A 27,974-nucleotide genomic window follows, 5' to 3' on the forward strand; every position below is an offset into this window, starting at 1 on the left:
CAGAAAGAACCCATATTCCCAACTAGAAAAACAGAAAGACCTCGCACCCAATTCCCCAGGCTGGTATTCACAAAGCTGACAAGAACACCAGCTCAGTGGACAGAACGGTACGAATTACTCTCCCAGCTGGGGAGACGCTCAGAATTTCTTCAAATGCATTTCATGTTCTGGGTTTAGTGAAGCCATTGGCACCATCCTCTCTGCGGACTTTTCTGGATTACACGCGCATTCCATTGGTTAGGATGAGTGTTTTTGCTTCCAAAGTCTGAGGGAGGGCAGGAAAGCCGGGCACCAGCTGAACAGGACCCAGTCTGGGAAGTGACGCCCACGGCCTGCATTTCTAGTGACAACAGGGAGGGACGCCACTGTCCCTGACTCTCACTCCCCATGTACCAGCTTCCCACTTACAATGCTGACATTCTGGGGTCTACAGACCCCTAGGATGTCAGAGATGAGGGTGCATTCAGGAGGCAGGTCTGAACTGGGCCTCACCTCGTGCCAGGCACTGTGCTGGGTAGGGCAGAGAGCAAGATAGGCAAGATCCTGGCCCTCGAAGCAGACACCCTCCGGGACGGACACACAAAGCAGCCACCGGGCTGCTCTGAGATGGTCTAGTTCAACCCTTTCCTTCCCTGGTGGAACCTGAGACTTGAGAGGGAAAGAGTTTGTTTAGGTGCAAGAAGCAAATTTGAGATCAAGTTGGCACTTAAATCCAATGCACACTCAGAGCTCTTTGTCCTAACATTCAATCCAATTCAACAAACATTTGTCAAAAAAATTTATGGTGTGCAAGGCACTGTGTTATTTTCATTAAAAAATTTAAGTACTCTATGGAACTTTCTCTGCTCGGAAGCGTTCATAACTCCCTCATTCCTGCCGCATCAAGTCTAACTCCTTCCTGGCTTTTCAGCTCCTCTAAGGTTGACTTCCGGGTCCCCTTCACTTGCTAACACCTGCCCTCGCCCAGCCATCGGGGTCTGCTCATCTCCTGTGTTCACGTGTTCATCGCCCTGCAGTCTGGCCCTGGTTGAGCCCCATTCTCTTTATCCTCTGGTACTCCGTCTCACCTGGCTCAGCCCCACCACAAACACATAGCGTGCAGCGCTGCTGGGGGTGTGAAACTGGACAGGGCTGCTCTCCGCTGGCCAGGCATGTACAGTCCAGGAGGGAGACGGGTGTGAGCGGAAGATGTCCTGACAGTGTGGCGGCGCTCCTCCCCATGTGCCTCACGCTGCCCTGACTGCCCCCCCAGCTCCGCGCTCCCACCTCTCTGGTCAGAACACACCAGCAAACGTTCGATTGTTCCCTCACTGTCTAACCGCCTCTTGCTAGCTCGTTTGATTTCTTCGTCTGTCCCTCTAAAGCTCCTTAGCTGGGCTCACAGCGGGCTCTCCCCCAGCTCTTGTTGATGGCCATCGATAAAAGGCAGCATGGTGTGTAGGCTTAGCAGGCAGGTTATGGAGCCAGACCAGCCAGGCACAGGTCCCACTCCAACACCTACTAGCTGAGCGGGGCCCTGGACAAGTTACTTAATGTGACTTGACTTTCCCCATCTGTAAAATGGAATAATAATAGTACCAACCTCAATAGGTTGTTATGATGATTGAATTTGTTAATATTCGTGAAGGGAACAGAACAGTGCAATGCCTGGCATAAAGCACTCTGGAATTTGTTTGGTTTTTCTTAAGTAAAACGAAACAGGTTTAGGTCCCAGTGTTATCTCACGGGCGCCCTTTGCACGGTCTGCCTTGTCTTTAGTAGCAGAAATTACACCTGTGATGGGGGCAGGACTCTGTGCCTGTTTTTCTGGTTAGGATGGGGAGCAGACCCCCTCAGAGGGGAGGCTCCAAGTGCCCCAGGGATGACGGGGTGATGGGTGTGTTACGTGTCTGGCCTTCGGTCTGTCTCCCTGGCCAAAGCCCACTTCCTCTGCTCCCACACCCTGCAGAGGGCCCGCGAGCCACGGCCGACCCACTCCTCTGAGCCTGCACGCCACTGGCCCAGGTTGCCCTCGCTGCATTGCTTTGCCAGAGAGAGAAGGATAATCACTGTGCCCCACGGCCCTGGGGTCTGTCCCACCGGCAGGGTCCAGGCTGGGAGAGGGCCTCCCTGGCCCATCACCAACCCCTCACTTCCTTCCCAGTGGCTCCTCATCAGGAATCGTGCTCCTTTTAAGTACTGTTGGGTTTCTCGCAGAGAACACGAGTTTGTCTAGTCGGCCGCAGGCCTGGCACGAGCTGCTGTTTGCAGCTCTCTCCCATGCCTTTCTTAACGTGCCACTGGAGTCTGGAGCTCTTGGGGGATTATCTTCACTCTGGGCTACAACAGCAGATGCTGCACACATTTATCACATGAGATGATGTACATGAAGCAGCAGCTTGGCCTAACTCAGTAAATGCCAGGGGCTGCAGTTGCTGGTGGCCAGATGCAGGGCCGGGACATGGCTGCAGCAGAGCCCTGGCTTGGAGAGGCCCTGCCAGGGAAAGGAAAGGGGCATTAGCCCTCGGGAGCCCCTGCAAGGTGCCAGCAAGTTTCCCGGTGTTTGCCTTCACATGCTTGATCTCCTGAGAGACGGGCAGCCTGGGATGGGATGGGACATGCTGACGGAGGGAGGGAGGGACCGAGGGACCCGCCCAGAGCCCCTGAGCCCCATGGAGCGAGGAGCTGCTCCTGGACCTTGCTCTTCCCGGGCGCAAATCCCGTGCACTGTGCACGACACCAGTCTGCGGCTGGCGTTTGCAGCCGCCCAGCTCTTTCCAGACCTGTCCTGAACCGCAGTCTCCGACTATTTAAAATGGAAAGGAGGAAGGATGAATAGGTGGAGAGCAGGGAAGTCTCAGGAGGCGGCGAAACTATTCTGTGTGATTGCTGGACACGCGTCATGATACGTTTGTCAAAACCCACAGAATGTACAACACAAAGAGTGAGCCCTCCCGTAGAGAATGGGCTTTGGTCAATACTAACATACCACTATGGGCTCATGGAGTGTAACAAACGTGTGGCACCAATGCGGGACGTTAACAACAGGGGAAACGGAGGCAGGGGAGGACGCAGCATATGGGAACTCTGTAATTTATGCTCAAATTATTCTGTAAACTTAAAATCATCTAAATAATGAAATCTATTACATATATGTATTTTTTTCTTTTCTTTTTTTCTTTTTTTTTTTTGGCCATGCCACTCATCTTGTGGGATCTTAGCTCCCCGACCATGGATTGAACCTGCGCCCTCGGCAGTGGAAGTGCCGAGTCCTAACCACTGGACCGCCAGGGAAGTCCCTATATTTTTCTTAATGGGAAAGGGATGATGTATTTGTGTTGGACGTTTATTGGGGGCTTAGCTGAATGGCACACCTGCTCTTTCCTCCCTCTGCTGTGAGCGCTCACCTTCTCTGCCTGGAACCTTGCTGTGGGATGCTCAGCGTCTGGCGGGAGGTGGCTGTCTGCAGCCAGGAAGCCTGTGTGTGTGTCCTAGTGCCGCCCTCCACCCACCCGCCCCTGGCTGCCACTCTCTGGGTCTCAGTTTCCTGATTGACTGATGGCTCCCCTAGGGGCTGAACTGCAAGGAGCTCCAGGTAAGAGATGCTAAAACTCTGGAATGTGGGAAACACCAGGAGGTCTCCAGAATAAAGCAAAGAAAAGCTGCCTGAGGCTAAATGAATTAAAACACGGATCCTCTCTGTACACAGAAGAATGAGGAATCTGTAGAGCATTTCTAAACATCAAGGGAGAGTAAGCTATTTTTTAAAATGATACCTATTCTCAATCTTTAACATTAACTTCTAAGTATTGTTCTTTCTTCTTTCTTCCTCTGTATCCCGTCTCCTACATTCATTTTTTTAAAATTAATTTTTATTGGAGTATAGTTGCTTTACAATATCACGTTAGTTTCTGCTGTACAGCAAAGTGAATCAGTTATACGTATATATATATCTCCCCACTTTTTAAAAAATAGCTTACCCTTACATGAATCATATATCATATATGTTGTATAAGCGCTATATCTAAAGCATGAGAAAAAAGCAAACACATTAACCCACCACCCAGCTTAAGAAATAGAACAAACACCACAAATTCTTGAGAGGACCCTTACACAGACAACACACGTAAACAGGAAGACAAACACCATGGAATCTCCTGGAACCCCAGTTTTAAATGTGCCACTTTAAGGGGAAGCAATTCTCTCTGAGGAGTTTTCTTTTCTTTGCGGGGGAGAGGGAGTGGCACAGATAACTTTTCCAGACATGTCAACTTTAGACAGCTGGGTTTTTTTTTTTCAGTTTTAAAAGAGATTATATTTGTGAAAACAACTAGGTTAACATTTTTCTCCTTTCCCTATTTCCTTGAACACTCAAATTATATGTTAAAGATATTTTAAAAGTGTCCTGAATTAAAAGAGATTGTGAAAGTTGCAAAAACAACAACAACAAAAGGGAAAACATGGAGGGAGCAAGCTACCATTATTTCTTCTTAGTGTTTCATCCACGGGATTTAATGCCCAGTGTGACATGAAATTTAACTCACGGCTGCTGGGCATAAAGTCCCTTAACCTCTCTGAGCCTCGTCGTTTCCTCTATGACATGACCGCACAGGGCTGACCTCGCGGAGGTGCCTGGAGACTGAAATGACGTCACCCAGGAAAGATGTCTGGTAGAGATGGGCGCTGGCTGAGGGTAACTCTCCTTCTCTCTTGCCGACAGCTTTGCTTTAAGCACGAGGAACAGGCAGCGCTGCAAGTCAGGAGTGAGACGGTGTGGGTGTTCTGGAAGAGTTCCAACCCCGGACTCTGCCTTGCTGGCAGCAGAAATGAGTTTCCCTTCCCGGAAGCCCACAGAGTTCTCCATAAGATCACAGCCCATGAAATCATAATCCCCGCCCCCTCACGGAGGGATGGCATATGGAAATTCGCTCTCTTCTGTCTGGAAATGCTCTGAGCCAGAGTCAGCCGTGTCTGTGAAAAGCTCCACCTGAGCGGGTCCCACAGGCTGGGTTCTGAGTTTCAGCATCTCTTTAGAGAAAGGAGCTCCTGATTTAACAGATCGTCAGTCGTGTGTTTGAAAAGAGGAAAGACAACCCGGGCAGGGCGTTCAGTGCTCCAGCAGCTGCCCCTGCACCCCCGAAGGAAAGTCTGGAATCTGTTCATCATCCACATTCCCCTCATTGGCACCTGGTCGCCTGTTGCCTTAACTTGTTGCCTGTTTCATGTTTGTTGTGCAGACAAAGAATCTTCTTTATAACACTCAAGGCCTCCTGCCACGTGGTCCACCCAGCCCTCATTCCCCAGCACTGCCTGGCTTCTGCTCATGCAGGACGCCTGCTCCGCTCGGCCACATTCTAGAGGAGTCCGTCATTCCCTCCAGGCCACCTCCCACCTACCCAGCCATACTCAGCAGGCAAGACGTTCCAGGTCTTAAATGAGATCCCCGGAGAACAGAGATGCTGCTAGGTGCCTGTCCTTGAGGACTCGTAAAGCCCATCACAGCCTCTAAAAGCCCCTTCACATGTAGCATATCACTGGAGCCTCACAGTGACTTTGGAAGTTGGGTAAAATTATTCCCATTTTACAGAAGAGAAAACTGAGACTTGGAGAAAGGAAGGGTTTTATCCAAGGTCACACAGACAACCCTTGGCTCTTCAGATTCCCAGACCAGCATGTCTGCCCTCTGCCACGTCTGCCTGTCGAACAACTGCCCTGCCACTGGGGGTTGGGGTGGGGGGGTGGGGAGATGGAGGAAGAGACGTGGGTGGATGATGCTGGGATTGGTCCAAGCCTCAATTCTGCCCTCTGGGCTGGTGGGGAAGGTGGAGGGCATAACCAGAGTGATAAAGGCATCTGTGACTGGATAGGGGACGGGCCGGATGTTCACAAATGATGCTGGAATTCAAGGGGAATCAGAAATCATTGTCTATGCAGCCCTCACTCCAGTAAATGGCTTCCTGAGGGCCCAAGAGCTCTAATCCACGCCTTAGAGTCTCCAGGGCAGGTCGACCCTGGTGGTGAATCCTGGCTCTGCTCCTTCCTGACCACGTGAGCCTGAGCAAGGGTCTAGCCCTCTGGGGTCTCGGTACACACACGCGCACACACAGATACATCACAAGATAAAACATGTACTTGGAACAGCTTCAGACACATGATAAGTGTAATCAGTAGTAACTGTGACTCTCATCTATGGGCATCAGCATGGCTGGAGGGGCTCGTGAACGCCCTGGTCATACCACTCCCTGCTCGGCGGGCTGGAGGAGGGCTGCGGGCCGGGAAGGGATGGGGCTTTGGGAAGAAAGGACTAGACGCACACAAAGAACACACCCGGCTTCAGGAGGTCAGCGGTCCCCACCAACGCCAGCAACTCACCGGAACTCAGGAAGCCAAAGACGCCCACTCGGTAGCTGGCAGTGACCACGATGAGGTTGCCAACAGCAGCCAAGAAGGAGCCATCGACGGCCGGCCGGCCCCCGCTGGCCCTGCCCTCTGCGGCGTCGTGGAAGAACACCAGCACAGACGCGCTGGGGGCCTGTAGGGATTGGAGAAATGTGGGCGCTCCAGGCGGCCACTCACCCCCCAGAGCTTGGGGAGGGCGCCTTCCCCACGCAGGTGCCCAACTGTGAGGTGACACACGACTCTTCCTTCACCTCCGCCCTGGAGGCATATTTAGTCTCCGTTAGGGGCTGAACTGTGTGCCCCCCAAATTCACATCTTGAAGCCCTAACCCTGGCTGCCTCAGACTGTGACTGTGTTTGGAGACAAGTCCTGTAACGAGACGGCCCTAATCCAATAGGACTGGCGTCCTCACACAGAGAAGAAATTTAGACACAGATGCACACAGAGGAGAGGCCTGTGGAGACACAGGGAGGAGAAGATGACCACCTACAAGCCAAGGAGAGGGGCCTCAGAAGGAAACAACCCTGTCGACATTTTGATCTTGGACTTCTGGCTTCCAAAATCATGAGAAAATACACTTCTGCGGTTTCCGCCTCCCAGTCTGTGGTACTTTGATGGGGCAGACTGAGCAAAGGAGCAGCACCCATCTCCCGGAAGAGGACCCTGAGCTCCGTCAAAAGTGAAGACACGTTGCCCACGCTGCCAAGCGGGCCGGGGACCTGTCTCATGCAGCCACGTGGTCTCCCAGCAGCCCAGCTCCTGGCCCGCGCTTATTCGGGAAGACGGTTCTGTGTCCTCCTCGGGGGGTCCTTGAGTTTGGTCACCGTGCGTGGAACCCCATCTCGTTAACACAGAGCCACCTTTGTTAAGCCCGGCTGGGCGCCAGGCACCATGCTGACTACTTGCGGGTGTCATTTAGTCGGTCCTCAACCAGCTCCGTGAGGCTGGCGTGCTGTCGTCACTCCCATTTTACCGATGAGGAGGCAGAGGCTTGCTGATGTTAAATAGCCTGCCTCAGGTCACATGGCTACAAGTAGCGGAGCTGGGATCTGAGCCCAGGTTGACCCCTTCCTATCAGAACACTGTGGTCCGTCTAGGGGATCTGACAGCCCGCCCCGGGCCGTGGTGAATGCAAGGCCCCAGGCGGCTCTCGCTCACTCAGGCCCTGAATCCCTGGGCTGTGACTTCTCTACTCCATGTGCCCTGGGCTCCGGCACCAACGGCAAACGCCGACCAAGGACCTGCCCGGGTGGGTGCCGTGCTAAGTGTGCTCACCTAGAACGTCTGATTAGAGCTTCCGCCTCACAAGGTAGAGGACTCTAGGCACCCCCATTCTACAGGTGTGAAAACAGAGGCTCAGAGCAGTGAAGTGGCTTCTTGGAACATCTACAGAGAGGAAGGGACCGAGGAGAATTCTGACCCCAGCCCCGCTCCCTCCCTCTGGGACACTCCTTCTCGTAGGTGTCACCACTTGGTGGGCTTGCTGATTCTTCCAATAGGAGGCCTTTTAAATGCCACAGAAAAAGGCCAGCTCAGGTGGCCTTGGTTTCATTTGCTGTGGGCCATCAGAGAGGTCAGGGACAGGCCCTGTATCCCCCTCCTCAAAGTACCCTGAGTGACTTATACTGAGTAGCACACGAGCAAGAGAGAATACTTCCATTCACGCAGCCCAGGAGAGCCTGCACGTTTAGGCGCCCTTGTTCCAAAGCTTACTCAGGTCAGCTTGCTGTGACCAAACCTCCAAAGTACACTGCCTCTCACTGCTGGTAAACTAGGGGACCAGGAAGCGGCGGCACAGTCACACGTACCATGGGATCTGTCGGTACAGGGGTGGCGTCACCAGGCGCTCAGGTTCCCTAAGGCTCCTCAGTTCTGTTTTCTCTCATGAGCTCCGACCCTCCCCGCAAGCAGGAAACCCAAATGCTCAGCATCAGGACCAGAGCCGCCACTTCGGCAGATACAGCCTCAAAACGGGACCTCACCGGAGTCACGGTCACCTCCCAATCTCACCCTCCACAACTGCCTCGAGTGAGAGACCACATGGAAAGAAACACCCCCAGGGGGGTCTCTCCGAGGGTCTCTCCAAGAAGAGCCGCTGGCTTCCTCATCTGCGGATTAGTTTGATCCAGCTCCGCACTCCCCCAGCCCGTGGCCTTCCAGGGGGCCCTGCGTCACCGGCTGGCCCTCAGCCGCCGGCGTGGCTCTCACCGTCCCTCCTCCGCAGCCCTGCCCAGGCGGGCCCTCCTGATCACCACCCACCTCACTCCTCCTGTCACTCCGTCTCCTCCCCTGCTGTGTTTTTCTTCACAACCGTATCAATACCACAGTTGTCCAATATTTACCTGCGTGTCTGTTTATTTCTGCTCCTCCCACTGAGAACAGCGCCTCCTGTGACGGGCGCTTTATGAATACTTCTTAGAGGGCCGGGGCAGGATAGCCACGCATGTGCTCCCGTGCGGGAGATCAGGTGAGGCCGCGGGGGACCCAGGCCTGCTCTCAGCCACTCAGGCCTCAGGGAGCCAAGAAGCCACCAGGAGAGCGCAGGGCGGACCGTGCTGGCCGCTCCGGGGCTGGGGATTTCCAATGGGGCAGTTTTCGGGGCAAACATAGCAAGGGCTGCAGCACTCACCACGTTCTGAGGGACAAACACGTTGAGATACAGGCAGTCCTCGCTGACCCCGGGGGACGAAGGCGTCCTGGCGCCTGGTTGCCAGCAACTGGCCCTGCAGGTACAGACAGACAGAAGGCATGACTTGCAGGGAAAACAGCCAAAGCAACAAGCCCCAGCGCCCTTCCCATCAGCGGCGGCAGAGCCCACTGCTCCATTCCAAAAGCCTGGCGGCCCACCAGCAATTAGGCAGCTTCAGGAAATGGTTAATGGGACTGGTGAGTAAATGGTGGAAACAGCAGCATGCCCATCCCTCTCTCTACCACGGGCCTGAGGAACATCCTACAGGGACAAAGGGCTGGCCCACGGAGAAGGATGTGCAGATAAAGAGGAAAATGTGTGTCACCTGCAACCTGGGCCCTTCCTGTCTCCAAGTGAGCAGACCTGCTGGGGTGAGGTGTCCCACCCAACCTGTTTCCTACATCAGTACAGAGTCCAAGTGTGCCAGTTGAAACACCTCCTGGCATAAGAGCTGAGACTGCATCTGGGACACATCTAATGAAGGCAGGATGGTTACCCGCCCAGGCCTTGTCAGCACTGGGCTCTGATGAACCTAGCTCTCCAACTACTCTCCACTCAAAAGCCTCAACCACCTCATCTGTCAAATGGGTGTATCCTAACACGCTGAAGTGTTCTGATTAGTCCACATTTGTTTCTCTGGTTGCCCAGTGGTGGAGACTTATTCATGACTTTCTGCCACTGCCCTAGTTTAGGCCTTCACTGTCGCTTTGCCTGGAGTAGCCCAGAGCCTCCTGCTCATTCCTCTCTCTGGCCCTGGGCCTGCAGACCTGCCCAGCAGCTGGCCGTGGGAGCGATGGCTGAAGTGTCCACATTTGTTTCTCTTTGTTTCTCTGGTTGCCCACTTATTCATGATTATTCATGACTTTCTGCCACTGCCCTAGTTTAGGCCTTCACTGTCGCTTTGCCTGGAGTAGCCCAGAGCCTCCTGCTCATTCCTCTCTCTGGCCCTGGGCCTGCAGACCTGCCCAGCAGCTGGCCGTGGGAGCGATGGCCAGGCAGAACACGGCTGCCTTGAGACCGAGCTAGGGACCCCTGTGGGAAGGCGAAAGGCCGTGGGGATGGGAGAGGGAGACTTGGGTGCTCTTTCCACAGACGCTCTGAACACGCTTTAATTAGAAAAACCACAAAATCGTATCCAATCTGTCAACTCTTTACAGTGGTATATGCATGGGAGGGAACGGGCAAAATTGAAAGCAGTTGATGACGAAGGAAGATAAGATATTCCATTGTTTTCCCCCTTTTTGAAAATTCCTTTTAATATTGTTCCTGTTGGGGGAATCAAAGTCCTTTTAAATTATTTTTTCACTAGCTCATGTGTTTTTCCTTCTCTGCTTACTTCTCAGCCCCACTGAAGTCAGAAGTGGCCTGGAGGCTGAGTCCTGGTCACCGCCACACTGGGGCACGTGATGAATGCACGCCCCACCTGCAGCTGTGGCCCATGGAAACCTCCCCTGCAGACTTCCACAGCCTCTCTTTCCTGGATGCAAAGTCAAGGAAGGCTCCTAGAAGGAACCTTAGAAGGTTTGTGCTGAAGAAGGCACATCGGCCTGGGTCCCCGCATTACTGCAGGGAGCAAAGCCCACCTGCCCCTCCATCACCAAAGGGATTGTGCAGGACCAAGACGACGTTAAGTCACCGACAAGTGGGAGTTTATGTGTTAAAGCGCTCAACACCATCTTAACAAATATAACCCCTGCTCCACGCACGGCTCAAATTCGAACGCACTGCTCTGTTATGAGGTCTCATCTTGAAGGCTCAGAATGGGAGAGGGCTTCCCTGGGCACCCCCCGAAACGCACTCCACCCCACCCTTACCGTGGCTTGGCGGCATCCCAGGACCCTGTCCAGTTCCAGGGCTCCGGGGCCCGGAAGCGGCTTCCCGCCAGGGGCGGGGTGGCATACGGAACTCCCAGGAACTGGTCCACTTGCTTCCACGAAGCGCCCACCTGGATGGCCTGGGACCTGCCCAGCAGCCGGCCGTGGGTGGTGAGGGTCACCGAAGGTGCAGATGTCCCAAAGCCGACCAGAGGGATGTCTGGGAGGGGGAGAGAGAGAGAGAGAGAGAGAGCAGCCGGTGCTCTATTCACAGGTGTTCCAAATATACTTCAAGAAACAAATCTAAAAGCCCAAACACTGCTTTCTGCATTAAAAAAAAAAATGTTAGTTATTCATTCAGGCCCCAATAGCTTAAGTCTAGTCATGTTAGTGTTCAATGTGGAAAGAGAAAAAAAAAGAAAAGAAACCCAGGAAGGACACCTGATCTTCCCCGGGCACTGAGCAATCCCTCCCCCAGATGTGCCATCTCAAGTGCTTCCCGGACAGACAACCCAGGCCCACAGCCCCTGACTCAGCACCCTGGGGTCAGATGTTACCACAATCCTGAATTACTTGGATTTTAAAAAGAACAGAGGGGCTCAGAACGTGCAAGGTTCAATCCTCCAGGGGGGTGTGGAGTTGAGACCCATCAACAGACACACCAGTTACTTCTGGGATGAAATGTACAGGTTATTCCTACTAAGAGGGATGAACACATAATATCATTTCTTCGGTCACTTCAGGTCAGATATTGCCAACAAACGAGTTTGCCACAAACTTACCAAAAAAAATTTTTTTCTGACTTTTAGAGTGTTTGGATTTCAGAATTGCAGCTAAGGCACTGCAGACCCGGTACCTGTATTTCACGGGTGAGGAAATAGGTTTAGAGTCTGGGGGTGGGCAGCTGTCAGGACCTCAAAGTGATGTAGGATTCAAAGCTATACTTTTCTGAACCCCAGCTCTGACCACAGGGTCAGAGGTTCACAAAGCGTCAAGGCCAGGCCTCGGCCCAGGTCTGCAGTGCCCATCCCCCTTTGCTCAGGTCCGGATCCCACCTGGCCTATGAGTTCACGCTGGTGCTGCCGGCCACCCTGCACGTGCTCCACAGGCCTTCCGTCCCCTCCCTGTAGTGCTAACCTCCAGACACTTATCAGCCTTGCTTCAGCCCTATCTTATCCCCTCCACTATACTTCTCACATTCATTCATTGGTTCAATAAACTCCTGTTGGGCCCCGGCTCAGTGCCAGATGCCATTTTCAGGGACTTAAGACAGGCCTGTGCCTGGTTCCCCACAGGCCTTAGGGCCTTGCACGGAGGAAACCAACACTGGTGAAGAGATTCTCTGTGTGTGTGTGTGTGTGTGTGTGTGTGTGTGTGCGTGTGTGTGTGTGTGTGTGTGTGTCAAGCGGGGGGGTCTCTCATTATTTCCAACATGTGTGTTTGGTTTGCTCCGCTTCTCTGTGGGCCGATGGAGAGAGAAAGCTTTGCAGCTTTGTCTGCAGCTCTGTCTATTTAAAATATACATAGAGGATGACCAAACATGAGCCTGGGAGAGGAGGCAGACAGACAGACAGACAGACAGGCGGAAGTCTATCCATTCCTCAAAAGCTTGGTACCTTGCAGTGGTTCAATTAGAGGTGGTTTTGACCCCAGGAAACATTTGACAATGTCTGGAGACGTTTTTCGTTGTCCTAAGGGTTGGGGAGAGATGCTAGCTACTGGTATCTCATAGGGTAGAGGCCAGAGAAGCTGCTAAACATCCTGCAACAGCGAAGATAGGTCCCCACAATGAGCCTCCTGGTCCCAGATGTCAATGGTGCCGGGGCCGAGACTCCCTGGCGTGATGTGCATTCATGACTTCCAGGCCACTGAGGGTCAATGTGGTGAGGAGGAAACAATGGATGGTCTGAGGAGTCCAGCAGGTCTGTGTTTTGTGTTATGGACCAGCTACTTTAGAAAACCTCTATAATTCTTCTCATCCTCAATCTTCCCATCTGCAAAATAGGAACAGTAGCAGTCCCTACAATGCAAAGATGTTAGGAATAAATAACACAATGCCTGTAATGTCCCAAGCCCAGTGCCTGGCAAATGACAGGAGATCAACACATGAATGAGTGAATGGGAAAGAGGGAAGGAGGGAGGGAGGGAGGGAGGGAGGGAGGAAGGAAGGAGGGAAGGAAGGAAGGAAGGAAGGCAGGCAGGCAGGAAGGAAGGAAGGAAGGAAGGAAGGAAGGAAACAGTGAGTGAAAACTTCTCTGTTGCATAAACACCGGCATGTGAGATAGAACTTAAAATGGAAACTCAGGATGGAAAGAAACAGTTGCCAATTTGTAATCTGGCCTTGATCACAAATCATGACTGCTCTCACTCCCACAGTTCTTTCCTTCTCACAAGATTTCCTGCTTCAATTGCAAATCACAGGCTCTCGGGCCAGCATTCAGGACTGTGGGCGCTAAAGTAGCAAACCATCTGAGGTCAGCTCTGCAGGAAACAGCCACATTTCACCAATGTGGCAGCATCTGAAGCAGGGAGCGAAGACAGAAAATGTAAAAGCTAAAGAATTTCGAGGGAAGGCAAGCCTGCTTTCCCACAGATGGTGGCATTTAAGCCTCCCTCCAGAGGCTGCCCAGTGAATCCCAGACTGAAAGAGATCCAACATGGGGAAAATGTTTGATGTGCATTTCTCCCTTTGGAATCTTTTGCAGAAATGTGGATTCTTTTCAGAATACCCACATATTTAGGCCCTGTGACGTCTGGATTAAGAAAGTTATCTGTAGCTCTACATATACATTAGGTGCAAACAAATAACATCTATGTAGATAAATGTGGGCGTGCATCTTCTGCTGGAAAGTGAGCATTTCACATTGACTTTGAGACACACAGAGTTAAGAGAGAAGCGGTCGGATTTGTTTTACAGAACTCAGACCTCAAAGTGGAGGCATCTCTCAGCAGGACTACCATGCAGATTAGCTACACTATGGGTGAAATCTACCTAACTCGACTGAGTGAGAGAAGACAAGCCTTGAGATTAAGGGCCCAGGACCTCAGTTTATAGGAATCAAAGCACTCCCAGCCCTGGGGACCCTCTCCGGATCTAAAGGCTGAGGTGGAGGAGGGGGCAGAGGCGACATCACTGGATCCAGACAGGCCTGAAGGACTGTTAATGCTCAAGGACAGGGTGGGCCCAAATCCCACTGCTACCTGGTTTTGTACATAAAGTTTTATTGGCACACAGCCATGCCTGTGGATCTGTTATTGTCTGTGGCCGCTTTCCTGCTACAACAGCAGAGTTGAGTGGCTGTAACAGAGACTTGTGGCTGTAAAGCCTAAAATATTTATTATCTGGTCCTTTACAGAGAGAGTTTGCTGACATCTGCTCTTGAAGATAAGATGGCAGACACGGCCAACATTTCTAAAAAATTATTCATTTCATCCCATAAGCATGTTTAATGGGGGAGGTGTGTCCCCCAGGCCCTCGATTCCCATGTTTCCTGTTCCACAGCTCTTATTAGTCCACTTAGGGATGCACTTATATGCTGCTCTCTCCTTGCTTGCTTCACCCCCGTATCCCCAGCACCTAACACAAGGGCTGACCCATAATAGCACATTATTCAATGTTTCTAAACGGAACCGAGCCGGAAGCAGCTGCTCTCTCCGGGCACCGTGGTGTGGTCTTTAGGCGATGCGGTTTCGTGGGAGAGGACTGCCTCTAGAGATACGAGATCTGGCTCCAAGTCCCCATTCTGTCGTCGCTAGCTGTGTGAATCAGAGAAGTAACTTAACCTCCCTGGACCAGAGTCTCCTGATCGCTAAGATGGGGATAAAACCCTTATCTTGCCACCTCACAGGATAGTGTGAGTATCAGACGGGATAAGCCATGTGAAACAACTTTCTAAATTCTAAAATAGTAGTTAAAAAGTGGCCTATTTAATTATTTTACTCAGAAATGCAAAGGCCAAAAGGGCTTCTATAACTCAAAGGAAGTAATGAATAAAGGCAGTGCAGAGAAGTTCTAGGTCAGAAGTAGGGTTTTTCACCTTCCTTCAGTCCATCCCATGTGAGTGCCACAGAGCCTAGGATGACTTTGACAGACTTTCCCTTAAGGACCTCAAAAGCCACTGCCCATAAGTCACCAGGTGCTCGGACAGTCCCTCCCAGCCACACCCAGGCCCTCAGGAATGGCTGCAAAGACACAGGCCAGCACTTACTTGGCTTCTGGTAGATGTGGGTGGCCTCTTCACGGAGCAGAAGTTGGCAGTTTTGGGCCTGCAGGCTGTGTGTGCAGCTCTGGGTATCAGCATAGAACATACACCTCACAGCGCCAGGTTGGGTTTGCAGAGTGGTGACAAGGCAGGCCTGGTGATGGGAGCATTCTGTGGAGGAGGAGATGAGTTGGGCTTGGGCCTGAGATATCACCTCAGTCATGTATCCAATCATGCATCCACGAATCCAGCCAGCCATCCATCCATCCATCCATCCATCTATCCTACCATCCAATCATACATCCATGAATCTATCCATCCATCCATCCATCCATCCATCCATCCATCCATCTATCCTACTATCCAATCATGCATCCATGAATCCATCCATCCATCCATCCAGCCATCCATCTATCCTACCATCCAATCATGCATCCATGAATCCATGCATGCAAGCTTCCACCTATCCAAGCATCATCCGTCCATCCATCCATGCAATTTTACATCCATAAATCTGTGTATCAGCCACCCACCCACCCTTCCATTCATCCCAAGATAACCTGGGATGCCCAGCCGGAAATAATTAACCTGGGAGAGAAGACCCTGCGTGGGCTCTCTGCTGCAGTCTCCCCATCCTCCTTCAGGGTCAGCCCAAAGTCAAAGTTTCCAAGGGGATAAGCCAGCTAGCCATCCTTCCATCCAATCACGCCTCATGAATCTGTACATCCACCCATGCATCATCCATTCATCCATCCAATTATGCATGCATGCATCCATCTATACAAACACTCACTTCTTCATTTAAACACCAGGCACAGTGCTAGGGGCTGGGAATCAAATAGTGGTGGTGGAGGACCCAACCCTCCCATCAATCTGTTTTCCACACAACAGTCCGGATATTGGTTGTTTACTTATTCACAATTGTGCTCTTGTCATTCTCCGATTGAAGTCATACCAGACAAGGCTCTCCACGCTCCAGCCCTTGCCTTCCTCCTCAGCCTCATCTCCCTCTGCCTCCCCCACCCCATCACACCCACCACCTTCCGTCAGGGGTTATGTCCTTTTCCATGTGCACCAGGTAATGCACTAGACTGTTTAAAAGATTCATGGCATTAGGGTATTCAGTCCTAAGAACAGCTCTGAAAATAGTGCTGCTTCGTTTGACTGAGCAAGTTGCGCACTGCCTAAAGGCCTTATTCATAGCCCAGTCTCTGTGCTGTGGCACCACCCAGAATTGCGTGATGTACAACCTGTACAACCGTACATGGTGGCCCTGGCTGTAATATGTGCATATTGTTATCCAACCTTGTAGGGCAGAGGATCCATGTAATCTCAGAATTGAAGAAGTGTAAATGTTACCCAATCTTGGCCTCTTTCACGAGGTGAAGCCTTTGCAGAACATTCTGATCATATGGTCACCTAGCTTTTGTTTAAATACCAGCGACTGAAACCCTGTAAAGGAAGTATGCGTCTGTGGAGAGCTTTGCCTATTAGGAAGTTCTTCATATTGCACTGAAAAATGTCTCTCGAAATTTGAGTTTTACCCATAGGTCTTCGCTTGGCCCATGAGCTTGGCCAGAACAATATCCTTCTTCCTGGCCATGACGGCCCACCTGAGTCTGAGGACGGCCACCACAGCTTCCATGCATCTCCACCTCAGACTGACCCCCAGATCCTTCCTCTGATCTTCCTCTGACCTGGTTCAATGCTGCACATTTTCTGGCTGGCTTAGCCCCTTGGAGACCTTGACCATGGCCAACCCTGCAGGAGGATGAGGAGACTACAGAGCAGAGTCCCCCCGCCAGGGTCTTCTCCCCAAGGTGAGTTCCTTCCGGCCAGGCACCCCAGGTGATCTCGGGGTCTCCTGTGTGTTTTTGAGGTCAGGATCTTGAGGAGCACTTGTGTGAGAGGGGTCCCGTCCCAATCAACCCCCTACCTGGAGGTGGAAACTCCCCTTACCCCACAAACATCGGTCCCGGGCAGCAGAGAAGTCACCCGTGGCAGGCGTGCTGATGTGGGCAACGTCAAAGTTCCGGATGGATGGATCAACAACTACTGAAGAGAGGGCCAGGGACTGCCACGAGTCCAAAGCGACTAGGAGGGAAAGCAGGGACAGTTAGTGGAGTGCCGTCCGTGCCCCAAAGGGTGCCCAAGGGCTCTCTCCTGGTGGTCTCCGTTCCCACGTGACCCCATTTCTTTATCCATCTCTCCATTCTACTATGATTTTTAAGAGTTTTTTTAAATATGAGCCAAGGTCCCGTGCTCAAGTCTAGGGATACAGAGGTGAAAAACAAAGCAACGAAAGCAACAAAAGCACGGGCGTTTCTATCGAGCAGCTCACGGTAGAAGGGAGAGAATGTGAAATGACAAGACAAACACTGTGGTACAGTTGTTATACCATGATAATAACAGGCTCGTCAGTGCTCCTTATGTGGTACTTTGTGATGTGCTGCCCGGCTGCCTTCAGGACCAAGGCTCTCATTTCCCAGCCGCTGGGAAGCTTATGGCCGGGGCTCCCAGCTGAGTGCCTCTCCAGGAACTACCTAGGTCTAGGCTAGCTGCCTCCCCTCCACAGGGTCAGCCTTCATCCCCAAACTAGACCCTGCGGGTGTACAAAGGCCCAGCCCCCTTGCCTCAAGAGGGGCCAACTCCCAAGGGCCGGCCCAGCTTCACAGCTCACTGAGGCATCAATGCGGCCATCGTTTGGTTTGCATCAATGTTTTACTTCTCCCCCTTGCCCAATTCTGCCCCCTCGCTTCCTTACAGGTGTTGCTCCCAGGAGCACTGAGCACTGAACCTTCTGCATGCAAATCTCCATCTCAGAGTCTGTTTCCTGGAAAACCTCAGCTAAGACATCCTCTTTAAAAGATGAAGGCAATGAGGCACAGGGATGTGAAAACGGCTTGCCCGAGAGCGTGCTGTGCTTTCGGAGTGGAACAAGACGGAAAGCAGGTCTCTGCATCCAGAGAGCCTGTGCCTCCGATTGCTCTACTCTGCTGCTTCCCAGTCCTTACACAAGACATGCTGTCACGGCGAGAGGGAGGGACATCTGGTTGTGGCTGCCACAGAGATGCTTGGCAGAGGCAAAGAAATCTGCCAGAGCACCTGTGTCCCTGTGAGGAAAGAGGTGACCCTGCACGGGGGGCTTAAGCTTCCACTGTGAGGAAGGACTGTGGGTCCAGGGGGATGAGTGCATGATTCTGTCCACAGATGGCATCAAACTAGGCACGATGCCACCTCCCAGAACAGGCCTCCATGACCACTTGGGAGTGCTGATATCAGAATACTGTATGGAACCGTTCAGTGGGTACAGCATTGATAGTTAATGGAGAAAATCTATTTATCTACTTATTTTTTCTTTCCGTCTTTGACTTTTTTTTTTTTTTCCGGAAGACAGCAGTAGTTTACCCTTATGACAAATATTTGTGAGTGTCTACCTTGTGCTAGCAAAACACAATGGCAATCTTAGGTGTAACATTTCACAGTTTACAGAGTGCCGTTACTTCTCGCCCAAGCCCTTTGGGGGTGATACGCCATCATCTCCGTTTCCTTGTCTGTAAAACATCATCATGTTTGATCCTCGCGGCGCCCCAGGTGGGGGGTGGGGAAGGGACTCTAATGCCTCCTTCACAGATGAGGAGTCGGAAGCTGGAAGAGGTTATGTGACTTTCCAAGAATGCTGAGCTGGACAGTGACCAAGCCAGAGACAGACCCAGGCCTCCTGGCTCTAAACCAGTGTTCCTTCCGCCCCTCCGAGCTTCCTACAGAGCTAAGCATCCTCTCCAGAACATTACCCCCAGGTAGGAAAAGGCCGTTGTCTCCGAGAGCATCACGCGCTTAGCTATATGGGGAAGACTGTCATTTTTATCTTGAACTTGTCTTTGACACCAGAGCACTGAGCATCACTAAAATCAGAATGGTAAATAAAGTAGCAAAACAATCTAGCACCACCACCTTTCTCTTCAATGAAAGAAAGAAAGAAAAAGAAAGAAAGAGAAAAAGAAACAAAGAGAAAGAATGGAATTCTTTGATAAAATTCATCAGTGAAACTACCTAGATCTGAAGTTTGCTCTGTGAGGGGACTTTTGTTAATAAATTTAACATTGTTTATAGACCAAAAAAAAAAAAAAAAAAAAAGAAAGAAAGGAAGGAAGAAAGTAAAGAAAAAGAGAGTGAGAAAAAAGGTTTATCCAGAGAAGTGGCCAAATAACGCAACCAGATTTCACGGGGACTCAGCAAGAGGAAGTGAAAGCCCCTCACCTGTCCTAGAGCTGCAGGGCCATCTGCAGGATCTGGAGCCGTGTATTTCTGAACTTGGGACACGGCTTCCCTGTAAGAGACCCTGGGCTTTCATTTCCTTCAGCATCCTCCACGTGTTGCTATTTTCATGGTCATTACAAGTGGCATTTTTGCAACACGTCCAAACCGAGGTGCATATTTTTAGATGGTGAGCACACTGCAATTTCAGAGAAGAGTTCTGATGGGATTTCAGGACGGAACTTGCCAATTATGGTCTTAAAATGGAAGCCTTGGCTGCCCTCCACCTTTATTTAGGTTGATGTCTAGGGGAAAGCGCTCTAATTAAAGGGTGAATTTCACCTCCAAAGTGAGAGTCAGCTCATCTGTCGCCATCCCAGGGCCTGGAGTCAGCTCTCTGCCGCATCCCGCAACTGTCCCCCTCCCCTGGCTGGCAGGACCCCCGGATGAGCCATTGCTGCCATGCAGAATCTAACGTCTGGGGTTCCACATGCATCTCATGAAAATTCTGAGAACAAGTTCTTTGTGAATGCAAAAGCATAGTGAAGCATGAAAGCTGGGTGATCTTGGTAGCATTTCACAGGAGTTTACTAATTTGCCAAGAACCTCGCAATACCATTGCTATTTAATGTTCACGATAACCCATGCTGTGGGCGTCACTACTGTGCACATTTTACAGATGAGGAAACAGATCCAGTAAACACACCCAAAGTGCTTAGCTGGTAAGTGGCAGTGCTTGGACTTGAGCCCCACTCCTTCAGAATCCATGGTTTACTCCAAGGCAGACCTCCTCTCCGGGTGAATGAGATGGTGACAGCTTTCAGACTCACCCAAAGGGACAGTCTGCTCCGAAATGCAGCATCTGTGGTTTGTTAATTAGTTTTTTCTTCCTTTGTTTAAAATATATTTTACAGACTGCATTGTCAACATCACTTATTTAAAAAAGAAAATCGTTGGGAGTTCCCTGGCAGTCCAGTGGTTAGGACTCAACATGTTCACTGCGTGGTCTGCGTTCAATCCCTGGTCAGGGAAGTAAGATGCCACGAGCCGCCCAGTGCGGCCAATTACTAGCTAAAAAAATAAATAAGAAAATCACTTCCCCTTGAATTTGAAATGCCATGTTTATCATATATTAAGTCCTTATATGTAAATGAGTTTTCTTTGGTGAGTACCAATTCTTTTTCATTCATCTCTGCTAATTCTGGCTCTATTCCCAAACTGCTTAAACTAGAGTCACTTTATTCTATATTCTATCGTCAAATGGTAAAAGTTTTCCCACATTATTTTTTCTTTAAAAATATTTTTGATTGTTTATTTACCAGATGAAATTGAAAATCACTTCGTCAAGTTTCAAGAAAACATTTTGTGGATGTTATTTGGAAAAATCAATTTGAGAAAAAGATTTTAAATTTTATTCTGTTTAATTTTTGGTGTCATTAAGAATGGAAAGGGATTGTTTCCCATTATTATTACTTTTTTTTTTTTTTTTTTTTTTTTTGCGGTGCGCGGGCCTCCCACTGCTGTGGCCTCTCCCGGGAGTGGACCATCCAGGTACTTTTTTCTTTTTTGCGGTACGCGGGGCTCTCACTGCTGTGGCCTCTTCTGCCGCGGAGCACAGGCTCCGGCTGCGCAGGCTCAGCGGCCATGGCTCACGGGCCCAGCTGCTCCGCGGCACGAGGGATCCTCCCGGACCGGGGCACGAACCCGCGTCCCCTGCATCGGTAGGCGGACTCTCAACCGCTGCGCCACCAGGGAAGCCCATCCCATTATATTTTTTTAAATGGTTACAGTTGACCAAAAGGAAAGCTATGTATTTGTGTGTATTTATTTTCTAACAGGACCTGAACCTACTCCGAATGTAACTCACAGACATAGCTGAAGCTCAGGCTCATACCTCTGTGGCTACTTTGGAAACAGGCCCACAGTAGATTCCAGTTTTAGGGAATACATGCCATCCAGCAGCTGTAACTCATGATGGCATAAATGACACGTACTTGCTTAAGAAGTCAGGTTCCAGGAGTTTATCCCAGCTCCTCCACTTAGCAGCTCCGTGACTCTGGGCAAACCACTCACCCTCTCCGAGCTTCAGTTTCCTCATCAGTAAAATGGGTATATTACCAGATGCTCTCTTCTAAGATGGGCATTGGGAATGAATGAGCTACTGTGCGTGAGCTGCACAGAGCCTGCTCGCGGTAGGATGAGGGAAATCAGCCGCTCCCATTCTCTCTGGGCTGAGTTGCTCGGTTCTTGCCGTGTTTGGGTCACTGTCTTTTCGAAACTATAGAGGTAGGAGCCTGACTGAGGTGCCGGGGGAAGTTCTCTAAGGGGTAAAGGAGCACAGATCACTGTTGGTGATCTCAAAACCCTCCTCCTGAATTTGCCTCCTCCCCTCACCCCGGCCTTGGCCCAGGACACCTGGCTTCCTCCCCAGGAGGGCCTCTGTCAGCACCTCCCTTCCCGCCTCTGGCCCCGGGACTCCTGGTCAGGCCATTAGCACAGCGGACACAGGACGCGTGCCTGACCAGGAGGCCTGCTGCTGAATACGGCCACTTTCAGAAACAGCAGCATTTCAAGGTTTTGTGAGCCCAGGACGCCCCAGACGACCCCATCGCCGTCCCCTCCCTCCATCGCGCTCTTTGCTCCCACAACCGCGCTGTGCTCTTTCTCCCTCAGGGACCGCTCCCACCCCCACCCTGTTGCCCAACCCAGAAACCCCACCGCCTTCATCACCTTCTCCCTCACTTTGTCCTGGCAATTCTGCCTCCTCAGCCCCTCTGGGAACGGTCCTTTCTTTTCCACCTAGATTTTGGCCTCATCAATTTCACTCCAGTTACTGATGCTCCAGTTACTGAGACCCAAACGGGCCTCCCTGTCACCTGCCCCCTCATCCCTTCTCAGGCCGTCGACACACTGCGACCGGGGTCACCTCCAAATCTGATTACGACACCCACTGCCCGATGTCCTCGGGGTAACAGGGCGAGTCTGCTGAGGTCTTCAGCTGTATCGCACCCCTCTCACTTTCACATGGTGGGCCTGGGTGCTTGCCATGGTCACCCATACACCAAACACATTGTACTATCATAAGTAGAAAGAGATGTTGCTTTACTACACAATTTGAGTTACTTATGTTAACTCAGATCCATCCTAGTCATAGCAGATGAGGCAATGAGCCACTGGGAGGAATAGTCACAGGGCACCCCCCAAGGTCACAGAGGCACTCCCCAAGGTCACAGAGGCAATCCCCAAGGTCACAGGGCACCCCCCAAGGTCACAGAGGCACCCCCAAGGTCACAGAGGCACTCCCCAAGGTCACGGGGCACTGCCCAAGGTCACAATGGCACTCCCCCCCAGGTCACAGAGGCACTCCCCAAGGTCACAGAGGCACCCCCAAGGTCACAGGGCACCCCCCAAGGTCACAGAGGCACCCCCCAAGGCACAGAGGCACTCCCCAAGGTCACGGGGCACTGCCCAAGGTCACAATGGCACTCCCCCCCAGGTCACAGGGCACCCCCCCAAGGTCGCAGGGCAGAGCCTGGTCTCAGACCCTGCCAGCATGGTTTCCATCTGCCTGGCTGTAGCCTGGGACCTCCTTCCCAGCAGCAAATGCACTCCCTCCCAGCCCTTGACACAAACCTGTGTTACGGTGTGGAATCTTGATGACTCTTTCATGCTGTAAACAACCTACATATGAAATAGTTCACCAACAGGTCTGAAGACCCTGGAGGAGAACACGCCTTCAGAAGAACGTGGCCCTGCCTGTCCATTAGCAGAGGGCAAAGGGTGACCCTGAAGGGAAGAGAGACTCACCCATGTCACACAGCCCTTTCCTCTGTGATGGGGACAGACTGGCAACATGTGCTACCATCTAGTGGGCCGGCAAATTCAAGATGATCTGACTCTGTCTTACAGTACAATGCTGAGATGGACAACATTATCCCTATTTTACGGAAGAGAAAAGTGAATGAGGGCCAGAGAGGGCCAATGACTTGCCCAAGGCCACACAGCTAAAAGGTAGTGAGCCAGCATTTGAACCCGGGACAGCCTGGGGCCATTATGTTCCCCCCCCTCCCCCCCCCCTACACCTAAGCATCACTGAGGTGGGCAGGGCCGAGGGGAGGGAGCGGGAGGGGCAGCACGGCCTGCAACCTTGGTACAGGCAGGCCTTGGGGTGATATCAAGGTACTTCCATTCCCTTCCAGGCAGCATTATTCCCTTTTAATGTAGACTAAGCTTAAAAAAAATCACTAGACTAAAATATGTTTGAAAATTTCCACCGATATATGGAAAACTGTGTTTAATTCCCTTTCCTCCCTCCCTCCCTTCCTTCCTTTCTTCCTCTTTTCTTGCCTTCCTGTCTTCCTGCCTTCCTTTGTTCCTTTCCACACAGACATCAGTTAAAGAAGGAAATGTTTGATTTTGATTTCAAGGCTCAGATAGAGTAATTTCAGCTGTTAAAAATAGCTGAAACAAAACAAACCAAAAAACAAACACCCACGTAACTACAGACCTGTGTTAAGACAGGAGGAACAGGTCTCTCGCTTGCTGGCTGGGTAAGTAACCAAGGGTAAGTTCCCACTCTGGCCCTCCTCTCTCTCATTTGCAAAACGGGGTGCGGGGGGGCGGGGGAAGAGCCTTTCAAAGTTTTTTAATCAGGTCAAAGTGCAGAAATGTCAAGCCAGTCGCAAATGCCTGACCTTCTCTCCAACGTTCAAATAATCACAGAGCCATTTTTTAAATGAAAAGATCAATGTGATTTTCTTAAGAATCACCAAGAATGAAGATCACAAGCAGACACTCTAACGCACTGAAAAGAACCCAGGACTCTTATTGTTCTTCTTGCAATCAGAACCAAGAAGAGTTCCTTTCTGTTCCTCAAGGCTTATCGAAGGGATAGGTGCTGAACATCAAAAAAGCTTGAGGAAACGCTGGAGGTGGTTTCCATGCCCAGGCCGGCCCCGGGGAAAAACATCAACGCTTTGAAGCCTTTCAGCAGGATAGGTCTTTCACACAGGAAAACATTTCAGGCCCCGGCAAGCCTCAGTGACCTTGGAGTCAGCAGAGTATAACAGGCTCGCTAATGCTGCTTTCGCAGCTTTACGGCCACGAGCCATCAATGGTAGAAGACACTTGTGTGCTGTCATTATTGGATGGGACCAAGATTCAGACATCCTGATTTCTCAACAGACACCGTCTTTCAAGTGAGAACCACGTCACACTGGTCTATTTTTACCCTCACTAACACTAAAAAAAAAAAAAAAAAAAAAAAAAAAAAACCCCCAAAAAACCCTAGATGTTCCTTTGATAACAGAAAGAAGAAAAAAGATGTCCCTTGTTATTTTGCAACTATTTGAGAGATGAAAATGTGACCAGAGCTAGCTGTTGGTCTAGCATACCTTCAGAGAGAAATGCCTGACATAGCAGACCCTACTGGACCCGTTTTAACATTTATAACCCTAGAAAACTACCCAGAGACGTATTTACCTCTGTTCAGCCTCCAAATACCGATTTTTGAGCTACCTAGGAAGCATGCTTTCGTCTTTAACTTTGCACCTCCAGAGCTTAGCAGAGGGATGGCAGTGAGTACTGTGGGTTGAATTGTGTCCCCTCAATCCCAAGATTCACACTTCAAATTCATCCTAACCCCTAGCACCTCTGAACGTGATCTTATTTGGACATTGGGCCTTTACAGAGGTAATCAAGTTAAAATGAGGTCATTAGAATGGTCCCTAATCCAAAAGGACTGGTATCCTCATAAAAAGAGAAAATTTAGACATAGAAACAGACATTAAAGGAAGATGACATGCAGACACAGGGAGAAAACTACCATCTACAAGCCAAGGAGAGGGTTCCGGAACAGATCCTTCACTCACAGCCCTCAGAAGGAACCCACCATGCCAGTACCTTGATCTTGGACTAGCAGCCTCCAGAACTGGGAGAGGATACATTTCTGTTGTTTAAACCCCCAGATTGTGGTATTTTGTTACATAGCCCGAACTAATACAGTGAGTGACTCTCCAGTAAAAACATCCATTCCTTGATTCACAGAGAGCCTGCTGAACCCCTGTGTTGCACAGAAATACTGATTGTAATGATAATTCTTATCATGTCAAATAACACATACTACCGTGGCTAATGTTTACCAACCATTTCCTATCTGCTAGATGCGTTGCGATGTGCTATGTGTGTTGTTTCACTTAATCCACACACAGTCATGTGTACGGCTGTTCTGGCCACCGCTGTGTGCACATTTTAAGGAGGGAGGACCCTGCCTGCCCAAACCCCAGCTCTGCCCACTGCCAGCTCCAACATGGGGTAAACTGTACTCTGTAAACTGGAATAGTCGTGTCACCTGATGTCACCTGAGTCACAGAGAGGGTTTCCCATATGCTAAGGGTTACAGCTTGCTATTGATCCTTCTAGCCGCCCTGAGGGAAGGGGTGGAAGCAGCCGTGCCGGTCCTCCCATCTGGTTTTCCCAACACCATATCATCGTCCCCAGTGTGTGTCGTGGCATAAAAAGTCAGCGGGCCTTGGACACACGGTGAGGGTGAGGGCTGAATGGACTGATAACCTACAAACTGCCCGGAGCATAGCAAACACTCAGTAACATTTATTAAAGATTTATGCCCTGTGTGTTGACCTCCAAAACCAGAGCTTCTAGCTCTGTCTGCCGTGTCGCTGAACGCACAAGGGCGTACACACTGTTGCTTGTAAAACAGGGCATTTTCAACCAAAACACAGGCATTAATAGTACTGATAGGAATGCTGCCACCCCCTCATTTTCCTGGTCAAGAGTGTTGCACAGTGGGGGTTAGGTCTGGTTATATGGGCCAGGAGGACCAGAAAAGACCCGCTCTGATGATTCAGGGACTTGGGAGGAAGGATGGAGAAGACAGCACGTCTTCAGGCTAGGACAGGGGTCAGCAAGACTTTTCTATTAGAAGCCAAATCATAAACATCAGTATTTTAAGCGGTGTTGGCCACATTCATTCTCTGCTGCATGGTATCTCTCTCTATATCATCACATTCTAAGCTTACAAGTCTTTTGCACAGAAACAGACTGCAGGCTGTGGTTTGCGACCCCCGGGCCACAAGGCAGAGACAGAAGGGACAGGGGTTCAGTCACTATGTACCATGCCGGATGGAGGGTCTACATTCTGGGAACCAAGAATCCAACAGGAAACTTGACAGGGAGTTTTCGTACTTTTTCCGGGAATGAGGAGTCACCTGGGAAATGCCATCTGGAAGGTAAAATATGGTAATTTTATGACACGTCGATAGTTCTCCTTCCTAACCTGGCATGTTAATGTCCTTTTACAAAATGATTCGTTTGTTTTATTCTTTTAAAGAGGCTCTCATTTGGTAGAACGAAAAGGTGGCAAACATGAGCTGCCCTCCAGTCCGAGGATAGAACCCAAGCCCTGGCTGTCTCCTCGACAGGGAGACGCCTTACCCGACTCCTGACCCAGCCGCCTGCGGTTGCCGGCTCTCTGAAATCATCCGCCTGCTGTCACAGTGAATCCCCGAACCTTTCTCACCCTTCCCTATCCACTGTGTCCTGGAAACAAGGGTTCTTACCGCAATGTCGCCTGCCCTCATTTTGAGTCACGATCTTCTAGCTATGAAACCTTGTAGTACTTCTCCGCATCCTCAACTAGGGATGCCTGGTCATTCCCCCACATTCTTCAAATTCTTTGCCAGCCAGCTGGTAATTTTCACCTTCACCCCAAATCCTGCTAAAATCTTGGGGGACTTTGTCATCTATGGGGAAAGTAGATGGCCCATTTCATAGTCTGGTCTCAGCTTCCTGGCCTCTTTAATCCCAGAAAACTGTATTTGCATTCACTCCAGCCAAGCACCTCCACAATCGCATCCCACACCCTGGCACGGCACTGAGCTCCGTCACCCTGTAAACCCTACTTGTCTAAGGGACACTTGCTGTTACATCCCACAATCCTCCTTTCTTCTAGCATTTTTATACTTTATTCCATTAAAACCAGCTCTTTAATTTCACTGCGATTTCTACTCTCTTACCCACCCACCCCCGCCATGTTATCCATCTTCACTGGCTCATAAACCAAGGCCTCCGATGGGTTGGTCCATCGTTTCAACTTCCCTTCTGCCACTGCCCTCAGCCCCCTTTCCTCCCCGTCGGGTCAATCCGATGGGCCTGCTGCCTCTGCAACTTGTCTTGGCTTGAGTACGGCTAAAGAAATACCCAGAGACAAACAGATTGGCGCCTTTACAACTTTTGGATCTTCAGCCTCCACTGAAGTCTCAACACAGCCTGACAATGTAGTCCTCTCTCTCTTCCGTTCTCCCCAGGCCTAGGTATCACCATGACCCCTGCACTCTCAGCAGATGCCTGACTTCTTGCCTCCCAGAGAAAGAGGGACCGTTATCAGCGTCAGCGTCAACTCCCCACCCCCCATCTACTCTCTATGAACCGTCCCATCTTTCCCTCTTTGTTTCTCCCGAAAGGAGAAAGGGTGGCTGTTTGAAGCCAACTCCCCCACTGGTGCTCAAGAGCTTGACCTCACCCCTCAGGGACATCCATCTACCGACTATCCCCCCATCCAGGCCCACTCCCATCCTTCCTATATGCCCAGTCTACCCCGGGACACTGACACTTCAC

The 27,974-nt window shown here is 50.8% G+C and overlaps 1 protein-coding gene across 18 annotated transcripts in view; it reads right to left on the reverse strand.

Annotated features, from left to right (window-relative positions):
• Window positions 1–525: 525 nt before the first annotated feature.
• Window positions 526–27,974, reverse strand: part of LOC102988973 (thyroglobulin) — a 144,641-nt gene continuing 117,192 nt past the window's right edge. For 9 of the 18 annotated variants that reach the window (XM_055091243.1, XM_028500613.2, XM_028500621.2 and 6 more), the window contains 6 exons: window positions 26,473–26,580; window positions 17,043–17,177; window positions 15,090–15,254; window positions 10,882–11,101; window positions 9,008–9,101; window positions 6,236–6,511 (listed from right to left, as the gene is read on the reverse strand). In XM_055091243.1, coding sequence (XP_054947218.1) covers window positions 6,284–6,511; window positions 9,008–9,101; window positions 10,882–11,101; window positions 15,090–15,254; window positions 17,043–17,177; window positions 26,473–26,580 — 950 coding nt within the window. In that variant the 3' untranslated portion in view covers window positions 6,236–6,283. Of the gene's footprint in view, window positions 649–3,988; window positions 4,730–6,235; window positions 6,512–9,007; window positions 9,102–10,881; window positions 11,102–12,537; window positions 12,902–15,089; window positions 15,255–17,042; window positions 17,178–26,472; window positions 26,581–26,917; window positions 27,101–27,974 lie in introns of those variants that run through there. The other 9 variants (XR_003683453.2, XR_003683452.2, XR_008619509.1 and 6 more) reach the window with 6 other exon arrangements.

This window comes from Physeter macrocephalus, chromosome 15 (genome assembly GCF_002837175.3).
Source record: "Physeter macrocephalus isolate SW-GA chromosome 15, ASM283717v5, whole genome shotgun sequence".
NCBI lineage: Eukaryota > Metazoa > Chordata > Mammalia > Artiodactyla > Physeteridae > Physeter > Physeter macrocephalus.